This window comes from Grus americana, chromosome 21, assembly GCF_028858705.1.
Source record: "Grus americana isolate bGruAme1 chromosome 21, bGruAme1.mat, whole genome shotgun sequence".
In the NCBI taxonomy this organism is placed as follows: Eukaryota; Metazoa; Chordata; class Aves; order Gruiformes; family Gruidae; genus Grus; species Grus americana.
The window spans coordinates 4,625,039-4,643,626 of NC_072872.1; the positions used below are offsets into that span (position 1 = coordinate 4,625,039).

Consider the following 18,588-nt stretch of genomic DNA (forward strand, 5'->3'; position numbering starts at 1 on the left):
AACATCTCTTCTTTAAATAGAATAGCACAAATAAATTCTGATGAAAATTCTGCTTTATTGATAGTTCTTCTTCAACATGGAATTTTGAAAATATCTTTTGTTTAGCAGTTGGTATTACTAAAAAGGAAAGAAAAGGACAAAAAGAAAAAAACCTTTTGATAACCTTAGTAAATACTTCATAATTCTACAAATGACAACCTGGAGTTAAAAGATTAAATCATATTTAACATAACTAAAACTCTAAAATTGTAACAGTTACAGCAAATCGCCACTGGAATTTTAAAATACAGTTTTTCCAAAGCTTTTCTGTGTAATGTGTGCATCTTTGCCTTTTCCTTATTTGCTCCCTTTCAACCTTTCCTGTTACTGACTTGGGTTTATCTTTTCTCCCTTTAGAGAGTTTTGAGGTGACAGTCACCAAAGAAGGTGATAAAGGGTTCTTTCTATCCCTTTTATGAATATTAACATACTAACTTTGGTTATGAAATGGGGAATCAGCACTTAAACAGAAGATCCTGTCATGTTCTTTTGTCCCATTTATTCTCCCAGTTTTTTTCTATTTTCAAATCTATTGATAAAAACTGTTATGTAACCAAACCCTTGGTTAGAAATATCTGTAAATCAGACATCCATTTGAACCATGTGGGATTATTGTACGTTGTATGGACACTGAAGAAGTTATTTTGGGGGAAAACAGCATTTTCTGGCATTTTCACCGATAGCTTACTACTTTGGGACATCTTAAGTTTTTTCATATGCTTTGTAAAGTAATATTTAACTGCCGAAGCATTGTAAGGCCTTCCCTGCAGTACGCTTCCTTTAGTAGTTTAAAATCAGAATCAAATACCATTTTGTGAATACCTCTAGACATGTTTACAATAGGAGTGCATTCTTGGTACTGTGATACCGCTGCAACTATAAGAGCAAAATAGTGGTTTATGTTGGTGCAAGAAAATCACCTTCAAAACATAACAAGTTACACAGGTAAAAACACAGGGTAGGTGATCAAACTGTTTATTGAGTGGCTTTTGTTAGCACAGCTCGGTGTGCTAGGCTCACTCTGCTTACGTGCTGACACATGGACCTAGCTGTGCCAGCAAGGGCTCTTGCAGTGTCATCTTGGGCTTAGGTGTGTTTTTAAATGATGTGCTAGAGGCTTCTCCCGCAAGTTTGTTAGGATGAAGAGTTTGATGAGAAAAGAAAGCCTACTAAATCATTCCATGTGAGAGCTTCCTTGACTAATATTTGGTCTGCGTTAGTAGATAGCTGTTGAAATGGATGCCTGAGAAGTTGGTATTTCTACCTTTCTCATTCAGTAGTTTATTTTGATTCCCTAATTTTAGCCAGGTACATTGCACAGGAAGACTTTGTTCTTTGATCTGTTGACAGAATTTCTGTAATTATGGTGCTGAACCTGTACTTGAAGCTTTTTCATCCCTTGACTTGTAACTGTGCATTTTAACCTTTTGCTCTGGTCAAAATAAACAAGCTGCCCGGCTATTCCCAGTAGCTTGGCATAGAAGGTATTACCAGCGGCCTTGGCTGTATGCTCTCATAAGATCTACTCTTACCCTAGAGCTATCTCAAGTACTCCTGTGAAATGCCTGTCTACATTTCTCTTTTTCTCTTTCGTATTCCTGCATGAATGGATGCAAAGTAAACCAGTTGCTTGGAAGGCAGACGTATGCTTCTTTTTACTAAAGTTCCCAGAAATCACCCATTTTTTAAGCACAGTGCTCTTGCTTTGTCCACAGACCCTCACAAACCCTTGGCTGCAAAATATTTCGTCATTTATTTTAAAAAAATTTAATAATTTTGACCAGTTCTAACCTCTCTTACTTTGAATCTGTAGGTGAGATTTGTGGATTTAAAATTCACGGGCAAAATGTTCCCTTTGAAGCAGTGGTAGTGGATAAATCCACTGGTGAGGGAATAATACACTCTAAAGAAAAGCTTGACTGTGAACTACAGAAGGACTACACATTCACCATACAGGCCTATGACTGTGGAAAGGGACCAGATGGAGCGAATGCGAAAAAATCCCACAAGTAAGTAAATCTGTGGTGGGCTGAGGGGAAGTTTGGTTTCAAGCGGGCTCCTGCTCATGGTGATTTATGGTCTGTGTATTTAGAATAAATGTAAACCAAGTGTTAATACTGGAAGACTTTCATATAATGGTAATATAAATAGCAGCAAAATGGAAATGAACTCTTTTGACATCTCTTTAGCTGTATTCTAAATGATACTGCTTTATCCCTTGATATCTCAGAATTTACATTATAAAATAGTGTGGGGATAGAAGCAGGAAAACTGTTGATAAGGTCAAATCTGTCTTGAGTTGATATCAAGAGTTTGCATGGGATACCAAGCCTGGACATTGTTTCAGAATTCAGTTTCTAAAACTGAAGAACTGTTTCAAGAAGTCAATCTATATTAAACTTGACAAAATGGAAAAGAGTACAAGTTGCTGTCATTTCCAGACAGCCTCACCAAAAAAAACCCAAGATGAATAGCATAAGGTTCATCTTTGCCTAGATTAAAGAATAGGAACAAAGCAATCTTTAGCTAATCTTTATCTAAAGAAAAAACCACAATGTAAAAATGCTCTCTAGAAAATCCACTTGAGAATAACTGTTTAACACCCTGGTGTAAACATCTGCAGAGCATGTGGAAGATTACTGTTTGTGTGAAGCAAAGAAGGGCATAAATAAGATGAGGAATAGACCAGCAGTAGTCATCTTGGTGACAAATACAGCCTTGTTACTCTATAGCTGTATGCTTCAAATAGGCAGCAGGAAGTTATCTCCTCAAGGATTGCACTTATGGAAAATAGATATGCCCTTAAACTCTGTTTGATATTCAGTTTGTCTTTTGAAGAAAGATTTCAAAGAGAAAGATGGCAACAAATGTTTTGTTGGGTTGGCTGGAATGATATTCTTTGTTTGGTTTGATAGTGTACAGTTCCTTCTCCACACTGCAGAACTTATATTTTTCTACCTATGTTGGTTAATTGACAGATAAACTTTCTTCTGATGGGTCTAGTAAAAATTATGGTTATCCAAATTCATGGCTTTGTAATGAACCAGTACAGCTCTAGCAGCGTGCTGTGCAACTCTTCTTTTCCCACAGCAGAATCGTGGTTTTCCAAGACCTGCACCTACAAACTAGTGTTGAAATTTCCCTGCCCCATGGCTGGCTGTGTTATGTTTTTTGTGGCTTTTAACCATCTTGGAGTTTAGCCCTTAAAGTCAGGAATATAAAGTGTGTTTGACCATTTTTTTGTGGCATTTGTTTAGCACGTCGGATAAAAGAAAACCTTAGTTATTTTTTTTAGCATGAGCATTAGAAAACTTTTGCTTTTATAGAACGGCTGTAATGATTGAATTCTTTATTAGTTTACATTCCAGATACTTTTCATTATTCACTTTTTCTCATCAGTCATTGACAGAAACTGCATTGTTTTCCTGTTCTGCATATACCAGCAATTGGTGACAAGCATGAAAGGACGAATTGAAGATCCACTCTGTTTAGGGTTATCTAGCTAGCTATATGATGTGTTAAAGTATTATCTTCCACTTCTGTGATTCTTCCATTTAAATTGTCTGATTTCTTATTCCTTCATCCAAGAAATAAGCCAGTTTTCACTGACTTACACAGCTCAGTACTTTATTACCAAAAGAAAGCTAATCAAACGCACTTGACTGAGCTTTTAGTCTAAGACCAGTCTTAACTGTCATTCTTGTTCACATGAAATAAAAATTGGGTGTTTATATCAAATACTCTGACAGCAGGAAAAGCTTGAAGAATTATACTGTTTTAATAGAAGCAAAAACCTATTTTGTCACAGCTGTATTTTGTTGTATTTCTGTAAAATGGCGACAATTTAATAGTTGCAATACAAGGGTTTGAATTTTATTTGCACGTAAACTGCAATAGTGAGCAATAACCCAGAACTACACTGAATTATATAGCAACACACTGGAAAAATATCCACTGCTTTCCTAGTTAGGGTAGTTGAGATTGTTAGTTTGATTAGTCATTGGTCACTTCTTTCTGGGAGCTTAAATTCTGAAGGGTAACTTCATCTGTAGAAGAGGGAGCTGTTCTGTCAGACTGCTTGCAGGAATGGGAGGTTTGCAGTATATAGGAAGCTGACCTTTCTGTTTTATTTCCAGAGCAACAGTGCACATTCAGGTGAACGATGTGAATGAGTATGCTCCTGTGTTCAAAGAGAAGTCGTACAAGGCAACAGTTATTGAAGGGAAGAGGTATGACAACATCCTGAAGGTGGAAGCAGTGGATGCAGATTGTTCACCTCAGTTCAGCCAGATTTGCAATTACGAAATTGTAACTCCGGATGTACCTTTTGCTATCGACAAAGATGGTAAGAATATGATGCGAGATGGAGTGGGAATTACTGTAATTTGCCATCCTAAGAATAGGACTTCAAACTGGTCGGTGTAAAACTACAGTGACCTTGTTTTAACCCTTTCCTACAACATAGTTAAATGGACGTGTTCACTTTATCAGTTTGAATTGATAATGAAAAGTGAGACATCTTTCAATGCCATGTGCTATCTGCTGATGTAAGGAGCAGACGATCTGTTGCATGTGTGTTGTTTCTTGTAAAATGCTTTGCAAAATAAAGGAAATATGGGAGCTGTATTACGTTTAAAACCAGCTCTTGATAAGCTCCCCCCCCCCCCCGCCGTAGTTTCCTATTCTGTATTAGGAGAGCTTTTGCTAATGAGCTTTCAAAAATGGGGTTCCACGTGTGTGCTTCTCACATTTGTGATGCTCATATGTGGCTCTGAAGATTACAGAACCGTGGTTATTGGTTTTGAAGTGTAATGATTTGTTTAGGTCACTTCCGCCAGTGATCTGTGGACCCTTCAAAATCTATACGCTACTTCTAGGGGTTCAAGCAAGCTGATTAAGCAAAGCGAGGCGGTTTTTATTGTGCTTTAGTGTGAGTTTTGGGGGGATCCGTGTTGCCATTGGATAATTTTCATGGGTGTACAAATTTAAATAAAGTTAGAGAATCTTGGCATGTGCCAAACAATTTAAGTCTCAGTTGTTACATATGAACAGTTTCATTTAGAGTAATATAGTACACTGTTGAGAGCCTGATAAGTATATACCCGCCGTTGTGTGTATGTGTGCTCATTCTCTGGATTTATGTAATTTTTAAGGATCTGGGCCTGATGTCTGGCAGTGAAAAGTCAAGTAGTGAAGGGCTAATTCACTTGCAGATTTGTCTGTTACAGTCTTGGTACCTGTATGAAGTACGTAGATAGTATCTGGATGCATTTAACGTGGCAGTGACCCTGAGAAATGAGTAGATACTGACGTCTGATTGTTGCTTTTTGCTTTTTTTTTTTTTTCCCCCTGTCAGGTTATATAAAAAACATAGAAAAGTTAAACTATGGTAAAGAACATCAGTATAAACTGACAGTTACGGCGTATGACTGTGGGAAGAAGAGAGCTGCTGAGGATGTGTTGGTTAAAATTAGCGTTAAGCCTACATGCAAGCCTGGCTGGCAAGGTTAGTTTGAGCTCCTTTCTCACTACTTTTAGCATTTGCCAGTACCTTCAGTTAAACATGAGAGATTTTTAATATTATTTCTTTGGATAAATATACAGGTTGGAGCAAAAGAATAGAATATGAGCCTGGTACTGGTTCTTTAGCTCTCTTCCCTGGTATGCGTTTGGAGACATGTGATGAGCCAATAACCTCAATTCAAGCAACGGTTGAACTGGAAACCAACCATATTGGTAAAGGCTGTGACAGAGACACCTACTCTGAGAAATCCATTCACAAACTTTGTGGTAAGAATGCTTTTGTTAGAATAAAGTGATCTCTCTTGCTTATTAGTTTTTCTTCGAATATGTTAGACCACAAATCAGTGAGTGGATATGGTCTTCATTTGCATGTAGTTTCCTCCAACTTTTTGCCTATCAGGCAAAAAAAGCATGAAATTGGCTGAAGTTGACTTTCAAAATAATTCTCAAATGCAGTAAAGAATCTCTTTCTTCTACCTGTCTGCTAGCTTATATAGACTAATAATTTCCCTCACATGAGATTCAAGTTCAAGAGCTGAAAGGATGTTAGATATATGGAAGGGCCATTAAAATCTCTGTGTTTTTTTGAGGCATGATGGATGTGAAGGATGCAATGTAAGAGATACATGGTGGAAAAGAGGATGAGAAAGCCAAGGAAGTGTGGTTTGGAAAACACAGTTTACTTGCATCAGTTAAATTTATACTGTGATTGCTCTAGGAATAAAGGGCGCCTTGGCATCCATGTATGCTGCAGTTAAAGGGCTTATGAAAAGTTTATGAATCCTTTGTAGCCAGTATGGAAGAATGGAGATGCAGGACAAATTATCACCAATGATTTATGTCTTCAACTTCAGTTGAAGTTAGTTGGAAGTGTGAATACAGTGTAACCCAGGAGACCCAGGCAATTCCTGACTAAGGTCACTGTGACATTAATGATTTCGGCTTGAAGTAGGGAAAAAACAGCAAGCTGAGTACCTGCTGGGTATCTTTGCTCCTGACTATGATATTATTAGATAGTGATCTGGGAGGGGATGCCTGTGCAGCCCTCTTCACCCGGATGGATATTAGTCTTACAACTAATATAGTGTCAAGAGAAAGCCATTATGCTCACGGGCCTGAGGGATAAGTGGCATTAATGTAATGGTTCCTGAAATAGAGGCAAAATAAGGTTCTACAGCTGTAGAGGTAGTAAGCAAAAAATTTAAATGGGATTAGTTGTCTACCCAGTAGTTAAATTTATGGAAGTTATCGTGATATTAGATGTCTGTTATTAGCACCACGTTATTTAAAAGGAGAATTGCTTGATATGTGTTGGTAGTGTGTAATCCTGACGGTGCTGAAAAATTCGTGCTCAAAAAACCACTTTGGTTTGAAACAAGCAGTGATTTTTTTTTAGTTTCTGTGTTTTTTCATTTGAGTGTTTTTATTGTAGGTGCTGCTTCTGGCACAGCTGAGCTACTTCCCCCTCCAAGTAGTGCTGCTAACTGGACAATAGGACTTCCTACTGATAATGGTCACGACAGTGACCAAGTCTTTGAATTTAATGGCACGCAAGCTGTGAAGATTCCAGATGGTGTTGTCACAGTCAATCTAAAAGAACCCTTCATGATTTCAGTGTGGATGAGGCATGAGCCTGGAACCAAAGAGAAAGAGACAATTCTGTGCAATTCAGACAAGACAGGTTTGTCAGTACTTCAAATATAAACACTCTCTTTGGGTTTTGTTTGGTTTTATACACTGCGGCAGCATATGTGAGAACCTTCAGTTTTTTCTCTAGGTTAGGTTTTTCTTGGAAGTGAAACAGACTGTAAAAGTCCCTCTTCATTGTGCTTACCTATAGAGGCGTGGCCTTAGATTATCTAGCTTCAGATTAGGCAGGCTTGTTTTTCTAATTCTATTTCAATTTATATTATGCATTTCTTTTTGCTATGGTAGATGACTTATTCTGGCAATGCAGTCTCAATATTGCACCTCCAAAGATAGCCTTATTCTTGATGCTGCCTAAAATCATTGATATATATATATCAGGTTTAGTGGCAGCATTTGCTACTACATCTTTTTTTTTTTTTTTTCCTAGGAGGACATAATTTCTCTTTCTCCAGTGATGAAGTATTTTTTTCCACCCTGTGCATAATTTCAGTCTCTGAATGCTGCAGACGCAAACATTTTGCAGATGCTATTAATAAGAAGGAAATCTGATAACCCTGTTTCCATAATTGCTGTCTAATGGGGCTAAAAGAATTCTTGCCTTTGTTAGCTGGAACAGTGGATTTGTTCAGTGTATTAGAAAGATTTTATTTAAAATACTGCTAGGTCTTTCAAAGGAAACTACGCTGAACTAGATGATATTTAAGGTCCCTTCCAACCCAAACCATTCTATGAATATAGAGCAAACGCAGCAGCCCTTACCCTTAATTAAATTTTATTTGAAACCAAGAAAGATTTAACAATATTTGTAATATCCTAAAAGCATTTCTTTGAACAGGAGAAAAGTGACTGTCATTCAGAACCAGGTACAAATACTCTATTTTCCCTACCTTCGCTCATTCCTGAAAATAAAACTTGAATCTTTCGGTTCACGGAAGTGAACTGGAGAAAAAAGGCAAATTTTAACAGAGATTTTACTGATTTAAAGTCATGGGAAGCAGACCTTCAAAACAAGTTTCCCTTTTTTATTCCTTGGTTTGACCTAACTGTATAATTTTTGCCACAGTTTCTGGTAGTATAAATATCATTTGCCTTCATTTCAATGGTATATTTATTCTACAATATTGAAAGACTTGGAACTAGGTTTGTTGGAGGGAGGCAATTTAGAATATATTGCACTGGGACAATATAGTCAGATTTAATACTGTCAAGCTGAATGATTGACATGATTTTGGTATTTTGTTCATTCCCTTCTTTCTTGACTTATCCGTGCCGTGGAATGGATGATGTAGCTAAAATATTTCTTTTCCTTATTCTTACCTGTTTCTCTAGCATCTCACCTTTGTATTTATTTTAAATATTAAATCCTTCAGAGCTATGACTGTTTAGTTTTCTCTTAGGAAAGTGTGTCCACCTGCCATCATGTGTTCATGTTCCAAAACAGTAATTAGATGCAGTAGAAGCTACTCATTTGTAACAAAAAAGCTCTGCTGTTTGCAAATAGAGCTCTTGCTCTTTTTTCTTGCTGACAGGTTTATCTCTGTGAGTCTTCAGTCCTGTGCCTTGGTTTAGATTGGATTTGGAGATAGACATATCTATCTATTGTACAGTCTGTTGCTCATGGGTTGTTCAAGAACATTTTCCCTAACTACTATTACAAATATTTCTCATTCCTTTTAGCATGCCTGATTTACTTCTACATTTTTTTCTTCCTGTCAGTTACTTGGGGATTTATGTATGAGATTACAGAACAGGTGAATTTTGTGGAGTTCCTAACATTTACAGAAAATAACAATGTTAATTAAAACTCTTGTGCAGATATGAACCGGCACCACTACACGCTCTACGTACACAACTGCCGACTTGTTTTCCTCTTCCGCCAAGATCCTTCGGAGGGAAAAACATACAAACCTGCTGAATTTCACTGGAAACTAAATCAGGTAAGTTTGGAAGGACAGTTGGTAGGATGTTAGAATGCAGTGAAAACCATCGGAGACTAAACTCCCTGATAGTATAATTATTAATAAGTACTTTTTGCAACTCCAGGCTCCTGATGTCATGTCTTATAGAACCCAACAATACTTATTTTGTTTGTGGTAAGTGTCACAAACTTGTGGTAGATTCAGCTATACCTTTTCATCTTCACTATAAAATACTGCTTTAGTGGTTTTGTTAAACCCAGTGGGATACTCATGAAATAAAGTCATTGTCCAGAAAGGTAGTAAAATGTGGATTTATGTGTGAAAATACAATGTCAGTCTTTTAGCCGTGATGTCAGTTATCTTCACTAAATCCACTACAAGGTAACGTGCGTGAGAAAACAGGAAATACTCCAGTTTGTGTGAAAGTACTCCTGAGCTTTCAACATTTTTGCAGATCAAAGGATAACAGAAGAACTTACCTTCTTAGTCCTTTTTCACACTGAAATAAAATTTGTGACTTTTTACACATTGTGAGCAGTAGCTACAAATCAGTTTTCTTAATTAGACTTTACTCCACAAAAATAGAGTTAATAGGCCTCTGAGGGGTGCAGGTACTTTCTGCTTCCTATTTAGAGAGAGTAGTTGTCTGTTTGTATTCTTTCAGTCACGTGTTCCTAATTATTTTAGATTTGCAAGTGAAGACTGCAGTACCTTATCTTCCCTTTGGTCTTATTAAGATCTACAGAACTTATTTCTATGAATTCATTATTTTTATGATCATGAAGAGTGAGACAGAAGGGACTGAATATTTTGTGGGCTTTTCCAGCCCTCTGGATCTGAGTGCTAAAATAACACTTAGTATCTGTAAATTTATAAAGGTTCTTTTAGTTGCTTTAGGTTACTATTACAGGCTTGGTTTGCCCGTTAGTAAAACAATGAGTTACTTTCTAACATACCTAATTATATCCTAGTTTCTGTGCAGGGAATGTATACGGTTTTAATGGTAAAATGCCTATATATGTCCTTATGGGAAGATTGTTACTTTCCAAAAAACTAATCAGCTTTCACTATAAACAATTCTGTTGGGGAAGGCTTTTTCTCCTATTCAAAATGGTCACATTTTTCTCTAAACAGTCCCTCTCAACAAATACATGTCCTTTGTCAAGTAATGTTGTATTATAACAGTATTTCAGAATGTGCTTGCATGTAGATATTTTTAAATTGAAATATGCTGTTACTAGATATTATAAAAATTAAAGGAATGGAAATACATGCAGCTTCCTATATTGGCAATAGAAGAAAAGAAACTATTTATAAATGTTTAACAGTTGGTTTGCTTTTTTCAGATGCATGCCATGTGTGTGAAACATAAAGTATGTCTACACAGGCTTATAGGTTGTCAGTACACCTGCATGTATGTATGTGCAAAATGTGCATCAGAGTAGTTATTCAACTGTAAAAAAAAAATAAAGTAGAATTTTTAAAACTTTCTTCACTCAGGTGTGTGACAAAGAGTGGCATCATTATGTCCTCAATGTTGAATTTCCCGCGGTAACTCTTTATGTAGACGGTGTTTCATATGATCCTTTCCCTGTGACTGAAGATTACCCACTTCATCCTTCAAAGATAGAAACGCAGCTAGTAGTTGGTGCATGTTGGCAAGGTAACTATTTACAATTGTTAATACTTTTAATTAACTATTTTTTAATGAAATCTTCGTTGTTAGCCTAGAAGTACATAGCAGATCTTTTTAGTGCATGAGAGATAACTTGTTTTGTCTTTTGAAGGTTATTTTTGCTCCTAGCTAATATCACATATTTCCTCTTTCAGTAATTTTTTCCATGAGTGTTTTTTTGCTTGTTGGCCACAGGTGCATATGAAATACAAAGCTACGCACCAGGCAGCATTCCATCAAAGTGATTTTTGTGGTAACCGTGGGAATATAGATAGCTTATTTTTGATAACAGTTGTAAGAATACATCATATACTTAAGATTACTAAGCAGAACACTTAATTTCAAGTAGGTTGAAAAGCATATTGTAGAAAAAGTGTTCATGTAAATGGAAGCATGACCAGCAGACAATTCAGCTAAGCAGCACAGTGATGCTGTCTCTTGGATACTTTACCATTTCTGCTTTTAGAAGTAAACATGGAAAGCATCTGCTTTATTGTATGGAGACTATGGCTTAGAACATGATATTCTGCAAGCTGTAAAATGCTGATTCATGTACTTTAATACTTGTGAAACCTGCTCTTCAAAGCTTGAGGAAAAGAAGAATGCATCTGAATATGGAGGCTGATTACTAGAGATCTTTGTAACAAAGCTCTTGCTTTGCAGTCTTGAACTGAAACGTTTGCTTGCTAATTAAATTACACCCTAGCTGGTAGAAAGCTGATCTTTTTGGTCAGAGATAAAACAGCATTAAATCATTCACATTTCATTGTAGTTCAGAATGTAGACTGTAGTTGCAGTCTGCAACAATGCATAGAAGTAGCTTGTGAGTGAGTGACAAATGGAAAGCTTTGAGACATTTTAATCAAATTAACAATCGTCTGTCTTTGTCTTTTCTCTTTGAGTTTGAAAGCTTTGAAGTGTGAATGAAGGTTAAATTATCAAAATACCCTCTCCATCAAATTTACTATTTTGTGACAAGTTTGCCATCTTTCACTATTAATATTATTTCAGTTCTAAATTCATTCTGTTGTCCCTTCCTTTGAGTCAATTATTTTCTCCGTAATTCATCTCATTCAGTCTGTGACTTTCCAACTATTTCTTATAGCTCAAAGGGAAGCTATAGTGGCTGTTTTGCAAGAAACTGGAGCTTGGAAACTCTGTTCCAGCTAAGTGTATGGATTGTATAATGGCTTCCATATATGTTCTGCATCCTAACAAAAGCATATACTTTTAGCTTTAAAACTCCTGTGCTTTCATATTGGCACCATTATATGATTCTTTAATTTCTTCTGACATGAATTTTCTTTTTCATGACGGCAGACTGAAATAGGAGCATTAAAAGTCTGGAATACAAGAACTTGACGTGCTACCTTTTAAAAGTTCCACCAAAAGCCTGATTTTTAGGGGATTAGAACACGGGGGGAAGTATGCCAAAGGAGTGAAGATAGTGCTTAAGGCCATCCTCCTTGTCTTACCAAGATTTTGAAATAAATCAGGCTGCTCTACATTATATAAACAGCTCACCTCTAAGGAGAGAGAGATTTTATGCTTTTGAAAAAGTTCTTTTTTTTTCTGTTTTTCACTTTTGTCGCTTCTATCTGATAAATTGCTTAATACATATGATACTATTATTGTGATTAAAAAAATCTGTCAGTAATGGCTCCTTTTGATCAGCATTTAATACCTTTTGGTGATTTGCTGATAGAGCCTGGATCTCACCTTAATTTCCCCTTTAATAGTTGGGAGAGGAGAAAATAAATGGAGCCAGTTGATAGACCTGTATCTCATTACTAATTGTGGTTTGTGCGAGATTGGGTTTCTGTGGTTAAAGTGTTCTCCAGTGTGACTGCTTTTACTGCAGGTTATGTATGGGGCTCTTCAGCTGTCTTATCATGAACGTGTTATGTTCTTGTAACAACACAGTAGTGCTTCTTCCCTGTGTTGCAGCTATCAGTGTTTCAGAGAACTTATAATCCTTGAGAAGCTGGGTCGAGTTTAAGCAGACTTTTTTGGGGGAAGTGCTGCTGGGTGTTTTCTGTGATAAGAGAGTTTGCCAAACTGTAACAACTTGGTCCTTTCCCTGTTGTCCTATTCTTTGTCTTCCTTTTCTACAGAATATACAGGAAATGAAAATGACAATGAAACCGTGCCTGAGACCTCTGCAGGTTGCTGGAGTTTTTTCCCCTACTGTTTTATTTCATTTTTAAGCCAAGACATTGCTTCATCTCGCACACAGCATGAAATGCAGGCATTGCATTTGGGCCATTGACCTTCACATAATCCTCTCCTAGGCTTGTTTCTTCATTGTGCTTCTATTTCCAGAGCCTCATCAGCTGATTTCTTTTGCCTTTTTTTTTTTTTTGGTTGGTTGGTTTTTTTGGTAGTTATTTTTTTTGTTGCATCCAAACGCACATCCATGTACAAATCTGCAACCACTGTGATTGCAGTGAAGTGGTGTAAGATAAGTTGCTGATGTAAAATATCAGCTATAATTTCTTTCATCCAGTCTTGCTAACACATAAATGCACCTCATCCTATATAAATATATGTATATATATGTATGTAGGTATGCGTGTGTATTATAGAATTAGTCAGTAGGTTGGGAAGGATCCCTGGAAGTCAGGTAGCTCTGCTCCCCACTCAAAACCAATTTCACTTTTAGATCAAGTTGCCCATATATGACTCAGACCTGTAATTTACAGTGGATGCTCACTTGATCAGAAATGGCTATAAAGTTCTAATTACAGCAAATGGGCATAAAAGCTTTGGCTACCAGGTATTTCAGGTGGGCTACAGGGGTTTATTTTCTTAGAAATTTTTAGTGATAATTCAGAGGAATTTGTCTTGAGTTGAGACACTTAAAATCAGTGTATATTTCTAAAAGTGTATTGGAGATACGTACTTTTTATGTAAAGTTTAAGAATTCCTGGAATGGTCTAGACACAATAGACAAGAGGTTTATAGCTGTGCATCATGTTTTAATTCGGCAAGGATGTAACAGAGTCCAGGGTCTAGAAGCTGGAGCTGTACAAATCTAAACTGGAAATTACATAATTTGTAACAGGATAATTCACTACTGAAAATTTTACTGAGTTACACCAGGGATCTTTTATCACTTACAATCTTTAAAACAAGCTTAGGTATCTTTCTAAAAATCTGGTAGCTTAGTAAGTGACGACCTTGAAATACAAATTTCTGGGTGGTGTTCTGTGACCCCCAGTGTTTAGCAAGATATAGACTAGGTGATCATCGTGATGTCATCTTCGAAAAATCTAAGCAGCAAGGGATTTACTGGGTTGCAATTCATCAAACTTAACTCAGATATCTAAAAATGAGTTACCTGAGTTTAAACTGCTCGCTTGAGTCCATACAGAGAAGGCAATGCCTTTAGAGGGGAGCAATTAACTCCCCTTAACCTTTTTCAGAATGAGCTGAATCACTTTGTGAAGTTTCTTTCCATCCTTTGAGTGTAAAGAGCCTGCGATGATGGATTTAGATGTAGATTCTAATATCTGGAGGAAGGATGCTGTCGTCTTCTATCCTGATGAGCATTGCCTGTCTTGTAGAGCACTCTTGTAGAGTAGGAGGCATTACCTCAACATGAAGCTTCAGGTTTCATAGTTCATCTCATGGGTTCTGTCTTTCATTTCTGAAGAACACCACCTCGCTGTATGGGCGATTTCTTTTGAAATGTTTGTTATGGAAATATTAGCCTTAGTTTCACAGTTCGAGATGGCCACACCTCTTTTGAAGGCCATACGCATGGTGAACTGTTTAATTATTTCTTTATGCTTGAACATAATCACAAGGTTAACACCCAGAATGGATAAAAACTAACCCGCATGTCTATAATATGTTGTGGTACCAGAACGCATATTGTTTTACAAAAGAAAAAAAAAAGTGAAAAGAATAAAAACCTACAAAGATTTTTTCCTTCCTCCCTTTATGAAGGTGGTGAACTCCACATGGCTCAGTTTTTCCGAGGCTATCTGGCAGGTTTGATGATTCGTTCTGGTAAACTGGAAAACAAGAAAGTGATAGATTGCCTGTATACCTGCAAAGAGGGACTGGATTTGGAAATGGCTGATGGTGTTGGCAAAGGCGTGAAGGTAAAGTCGCATGTGAATAAAGGGGAGTATGTATATTGTTTTGCTGATAATAGTTACAAGTTTTACTGGCAGAGTTTGTAGGGGTGTCCCAAATTAAACAAACTAATCTGTAGTGACATTTTGCATTAAAATTACATGAAAACTAGGAAACCTTTCTTATATAGACATGGTCTTAGTGGAGTTTAAGAATGAAAGTTCTGTTCTCTTTTAAGTATTGAGGAGAAATTCCATATTCGTAAGCCTCTGCTTTAGCAGCTATACCAGGTTGTCTAATAAAATGTTCTGAACAAGCAGCTTAGTAGAATGAGACTAACTTGCATGCTTTCTTTTAGTAGCAAGGATCTGTGAACAGAGCTGCATTTCTCCTTTGTATTAGCTGTTGCTCTTTCATATTACTAGAATCTTCACATCAGAACTATGATAAATACCTAGATATTTTCTTAAAGAACAAAAACACTAAATATATTTGACTGGAATAAGGAAGTGAATAGGGAAGTTAAACTGTACTATAAGGCCAGCAAATAATGGCCTTACTGTTTTGAATACAGATGTAATTATTCTAGCATTTACCAGGCTTAAGCAGTGCTGGACTTCCAGTTCTAATTACCTGATCATGTTACTGTTTGGGTATTCTCTTATTTATTTTTTTCTCTGTTGTTTTAGATCCACATGAACCCAAGTCAGTCAACGCTGACCTTAGAAGGAGATGATATCGACAGAGTCGACAAGGCCATGCAACACATTTCCTATCTGAATTCCCGCCAGTTCCCAACACCTGGGATCCGGAGGCTTAAAATCACCAGCGTCGTCAAGTATGTCCTAGTGCTGAAATAACACATCTGTATGGTAATGCTGAAGCCTGGAACAATGTTCATGTATCTCAGATGTGATAAACAAAGGAGTCTTGCTGTATGTAACCATCACACATATGGCAAATGTTTTCTACACCAGCACTCTGTTTTCTTCTGAGAACGTAGTAAGGAGTGTGTAAGGTAGAGAAGAACTTGTTGCAAGGGTATGCTGTGAGTATGTCTCCAGTATTGCAGCCTTCATTAAAGGTGTTATCTGTGGCTGTTAGCATAGAAAATGGGGCCAAATGTTAACTGTAAGTAAAAATTAATTGTAAGATTGCTCCCTTGGCGAGGAATTCTTACTTTCTAACGCAGTTGATGGATTTATCTAAGACTCCTGGGTCCGAGACAGAGCTTTTTAAATATTTATAAAGCAATTACTCTGCATAATTGTGCCTCCCTCTCAAAGAGCCTCCTTGATTGTGCAAAACTGCTTCTGTATCTCATAGATGTTTCAACGACGAGGCCTGCGTCTCCATTCCTTCTGTGGAGGGATATGTAATGGTCTTGCAACCAGAGGAACCAAAAATCAGCCTTAGTGGCATCAACCACTTTGCCCGCTCTGCTTCAGAGTTTGAGAGTTCTGAAGGTGTTTCCCTCTTTCCTGAGCTTCGCATCATAAGCACCATTTCACGGGAGGTGGAGCCAGAGGGAGATGGAGATGAAGATCCTACAGGTAACATCATTTTCTGCTTAGGACTGTTGCTTATCCTCAACCCATTCAATCATCGCATTGGAGGATCTTCCTCTTGCAGAGAGATGTGGATTTGTCTATTAAAAGAGAATCTAGTAGGGGAAAAGAAGGGTGTGTATCTTGTGTGAGAAGGTGTAGATACTCTGCTCTAGGCTAACAAAAATTTACCTGGAAATGGTAGTAAGCCCAGGCTATTATCTTCATGTAAATATCCCTTTTTTGTATTTTGTATGGGTTTTTTAATCATTATTTCATGAATACTTGCTTTTTTTCAGGCTCAGATCTTAATATTTGTTCTGGAAGAAGCATTGAGTTTTCATGTGACATTTTATAGCTCCTGGGCTCTTCTCTACTTAACCTTTGTTTCTGCTTGCCTCTTTGGCTTTTTTTTTAGTACAAGAGTCTTTGGTATCCGAAGAGATCATGCATAACCTGGATACGTGTGAGGTGACAGTGCTGGGAGAGGAACTAAATCAGGAACAAGAAAGCCTGGAGATTGACATGACACGATTACAGCAGAAAGGCATTGAGATGAGTAGTTCCAACCTGGGCATGATAATCACAGGTAAGGGTTACTGCTTCTGGTCTTTTTTGTAGGAAGGGTCTGAAGACAGTGGTAATGGGAACAGTGTGCTAGAGAGATGGTTTGTAACACCTTACTCCAAATACTTTTTTGTATTTGTTTTTTGTCAAGAATTTCAAGCCAGAGGTGTTACAACTATTTTGTGGGAAGCAGTGATTCTAGAAAATACGTCATTCTAGAACCTCCTTTCTGTTCTTCTCTTATGTCCCAAATTGCCAGTTACCTCTGGACTGTGGAAATGAAGTACACTTTGCCCCAGAAGAGGCTTGTTCCTTGCACAGATAATCCAGTGCCTAGGAGTGTGCATCATTCCTTTCTATTTTATATCCAGAGTATGTTATGTATTCAGAATAAAGGCTTCTAAAATCCCTTTAAAGACTAACAGGGTCTAGATTTTATCGCAAAATCAATCCACAGAATTTCAGTGGGGCCACACAGGTGTGTGTCTATGGACTTACCTTTTTTCTACTAACCGAAAATCTGTCAGCCAAGAGAACTTACTTGAAGAAAGGGAGGAATATTTGTCGAGTATATGATGATGTACTAGTCTTTTGCAAAGTTATTGTTTTACTTCTTTCTCTCCACAGGGGTTGATACTATGGCTAGTTATGAAGAAGTTCTGCATCTGATACACTACAGAAACTGGCACACTGTTTCTCTCTTTGACAGAAAGTTCAAATTAGTCTGTTCTGAGCTTAATGGACGCTATGTCAGCAATGAGTTTAAGGTGGAGGTATGTAAGCTAATCTGATCACTCTGGGCAGTTTTAGAGCATGGATGGCTAGGAGGACGGAAGTTGTTGCTTGAACTGATAGATAATTGATCAATTATTTAGACTTTTGTCCTGTAAGTAAATATTAGTAAACGTATGTGTTTCAGGCTGTAGTTTATATATAAATGTGTTCTTAATCCTACGTTTTAGCTTCAAATATGGCTGCCTAAACAGAGGTGAAACTGTTGTGTTGTAGAAGTAGTAGCATGGCAAAGGGAAGCGTGAAGGCGAAAAGGTTGAATTGGATAGATAGCGTATTAATTTAGCAAAAAACTAGTAAATAAAGAGTAAACTTGAGTGGCCTTCATGTGTAACTTCAGGATTCTGCAAATGAACTTGCTGGGCCCTTTACTGTTTTGCTTGTGTGATGCTTAAAACACTGATACTAAGGGCTTATGTAAGAGTACAGACAGGCTAAAATTGCATTTCCTCTGCAGTAGAATACAGGTTACTTATTACTTAGTACACTTATATCAAATATATGGAAGTACAGCAGAAGAAAACATAAAGGGCACTAAAATTTCAGGTGCTGGAATGTGAAATTACTTGTATTGAGAGGAACTGTCATGTATCTCTGCATCTTTCAGCTATGAGCTTGAATTTCTACATTTTAAAGCTGACCAAAGGGATGACAATAAAGTTAATTGTATTTACCACTAGTTGGGTGGTTATGGTGGGCTGGGGAGCCTCTTGTGTTGCAGAATAGGAATTTTGTTATTGAGTAATGTGAGTTTGTTTCCTGAGGAAATTCTGTGAGCTTGAGTTGGGCTCTT

General features: G+C 37.2%; 1 protein-coding gene across 4 annotated transcripts in view; it reads left to right on the forward strand.

The window, feature by feature from the left end:
* Nucleotides 1-18,588, forward strand: part of CLSTN1 (calsyntenin 1) — a 40,295-nt gene that overhangs the window by 16,703 nt on the left and 5,004 nt on the right. The window contains exons 3-16 of one of the 4 annotated variants that reach the window (XM_054849692.1): nt 397-426; nt 1,853-2,048; nt 4,176-4,384; nt 5,396-5,545; nt 5,644-5,829; nt 6,995-7,243; nt 9,028-9,149; nt 10,632-10,794; nt 12,921-12,971; nt 14,758-14,915; nt 15,579-15,727; nt 16,216-16,442; nt 16,855-17,025; nt 17,631-17,776. In XM_054849692.1, coding sequence (XP_054705667.1) covers nt 397-426; nt 1,853-2,048; nt 4,176-4,384; nt 5,396-5,545; nt 5,644-5,829; nt 6,995-7,243; nt 9,028-9,149; nt 10,632-10,794; nt 12,921-12,971; nt 14,758-14,915; nt 15,579-15,727; nt 16,216-16,442; nt 16,855-17,025; nt 17,631-17,776 — 2,207 coding nt within the window. The remainder of the gene's footprint in view (nt 1-396; nt 427-1,852; nt 2,049-4,175; nt 4,385-5,395; nt 5,546-5,643; nt 5,830-6,994; nt 7,244-9,027; nt 9,150-10,631; nt 10,795-12,920; nt 12,972-14,757; nt 14,916-15,578; nt 15,728-16,215; nt 16,443-16,854; nt 17,026-17,630; nt 17,777-18,588) is intronic. The other 3 variants (XM_054849693.1, XM_054849694.1, XM_054849695.1) reach the window with 3 other exon arrangements.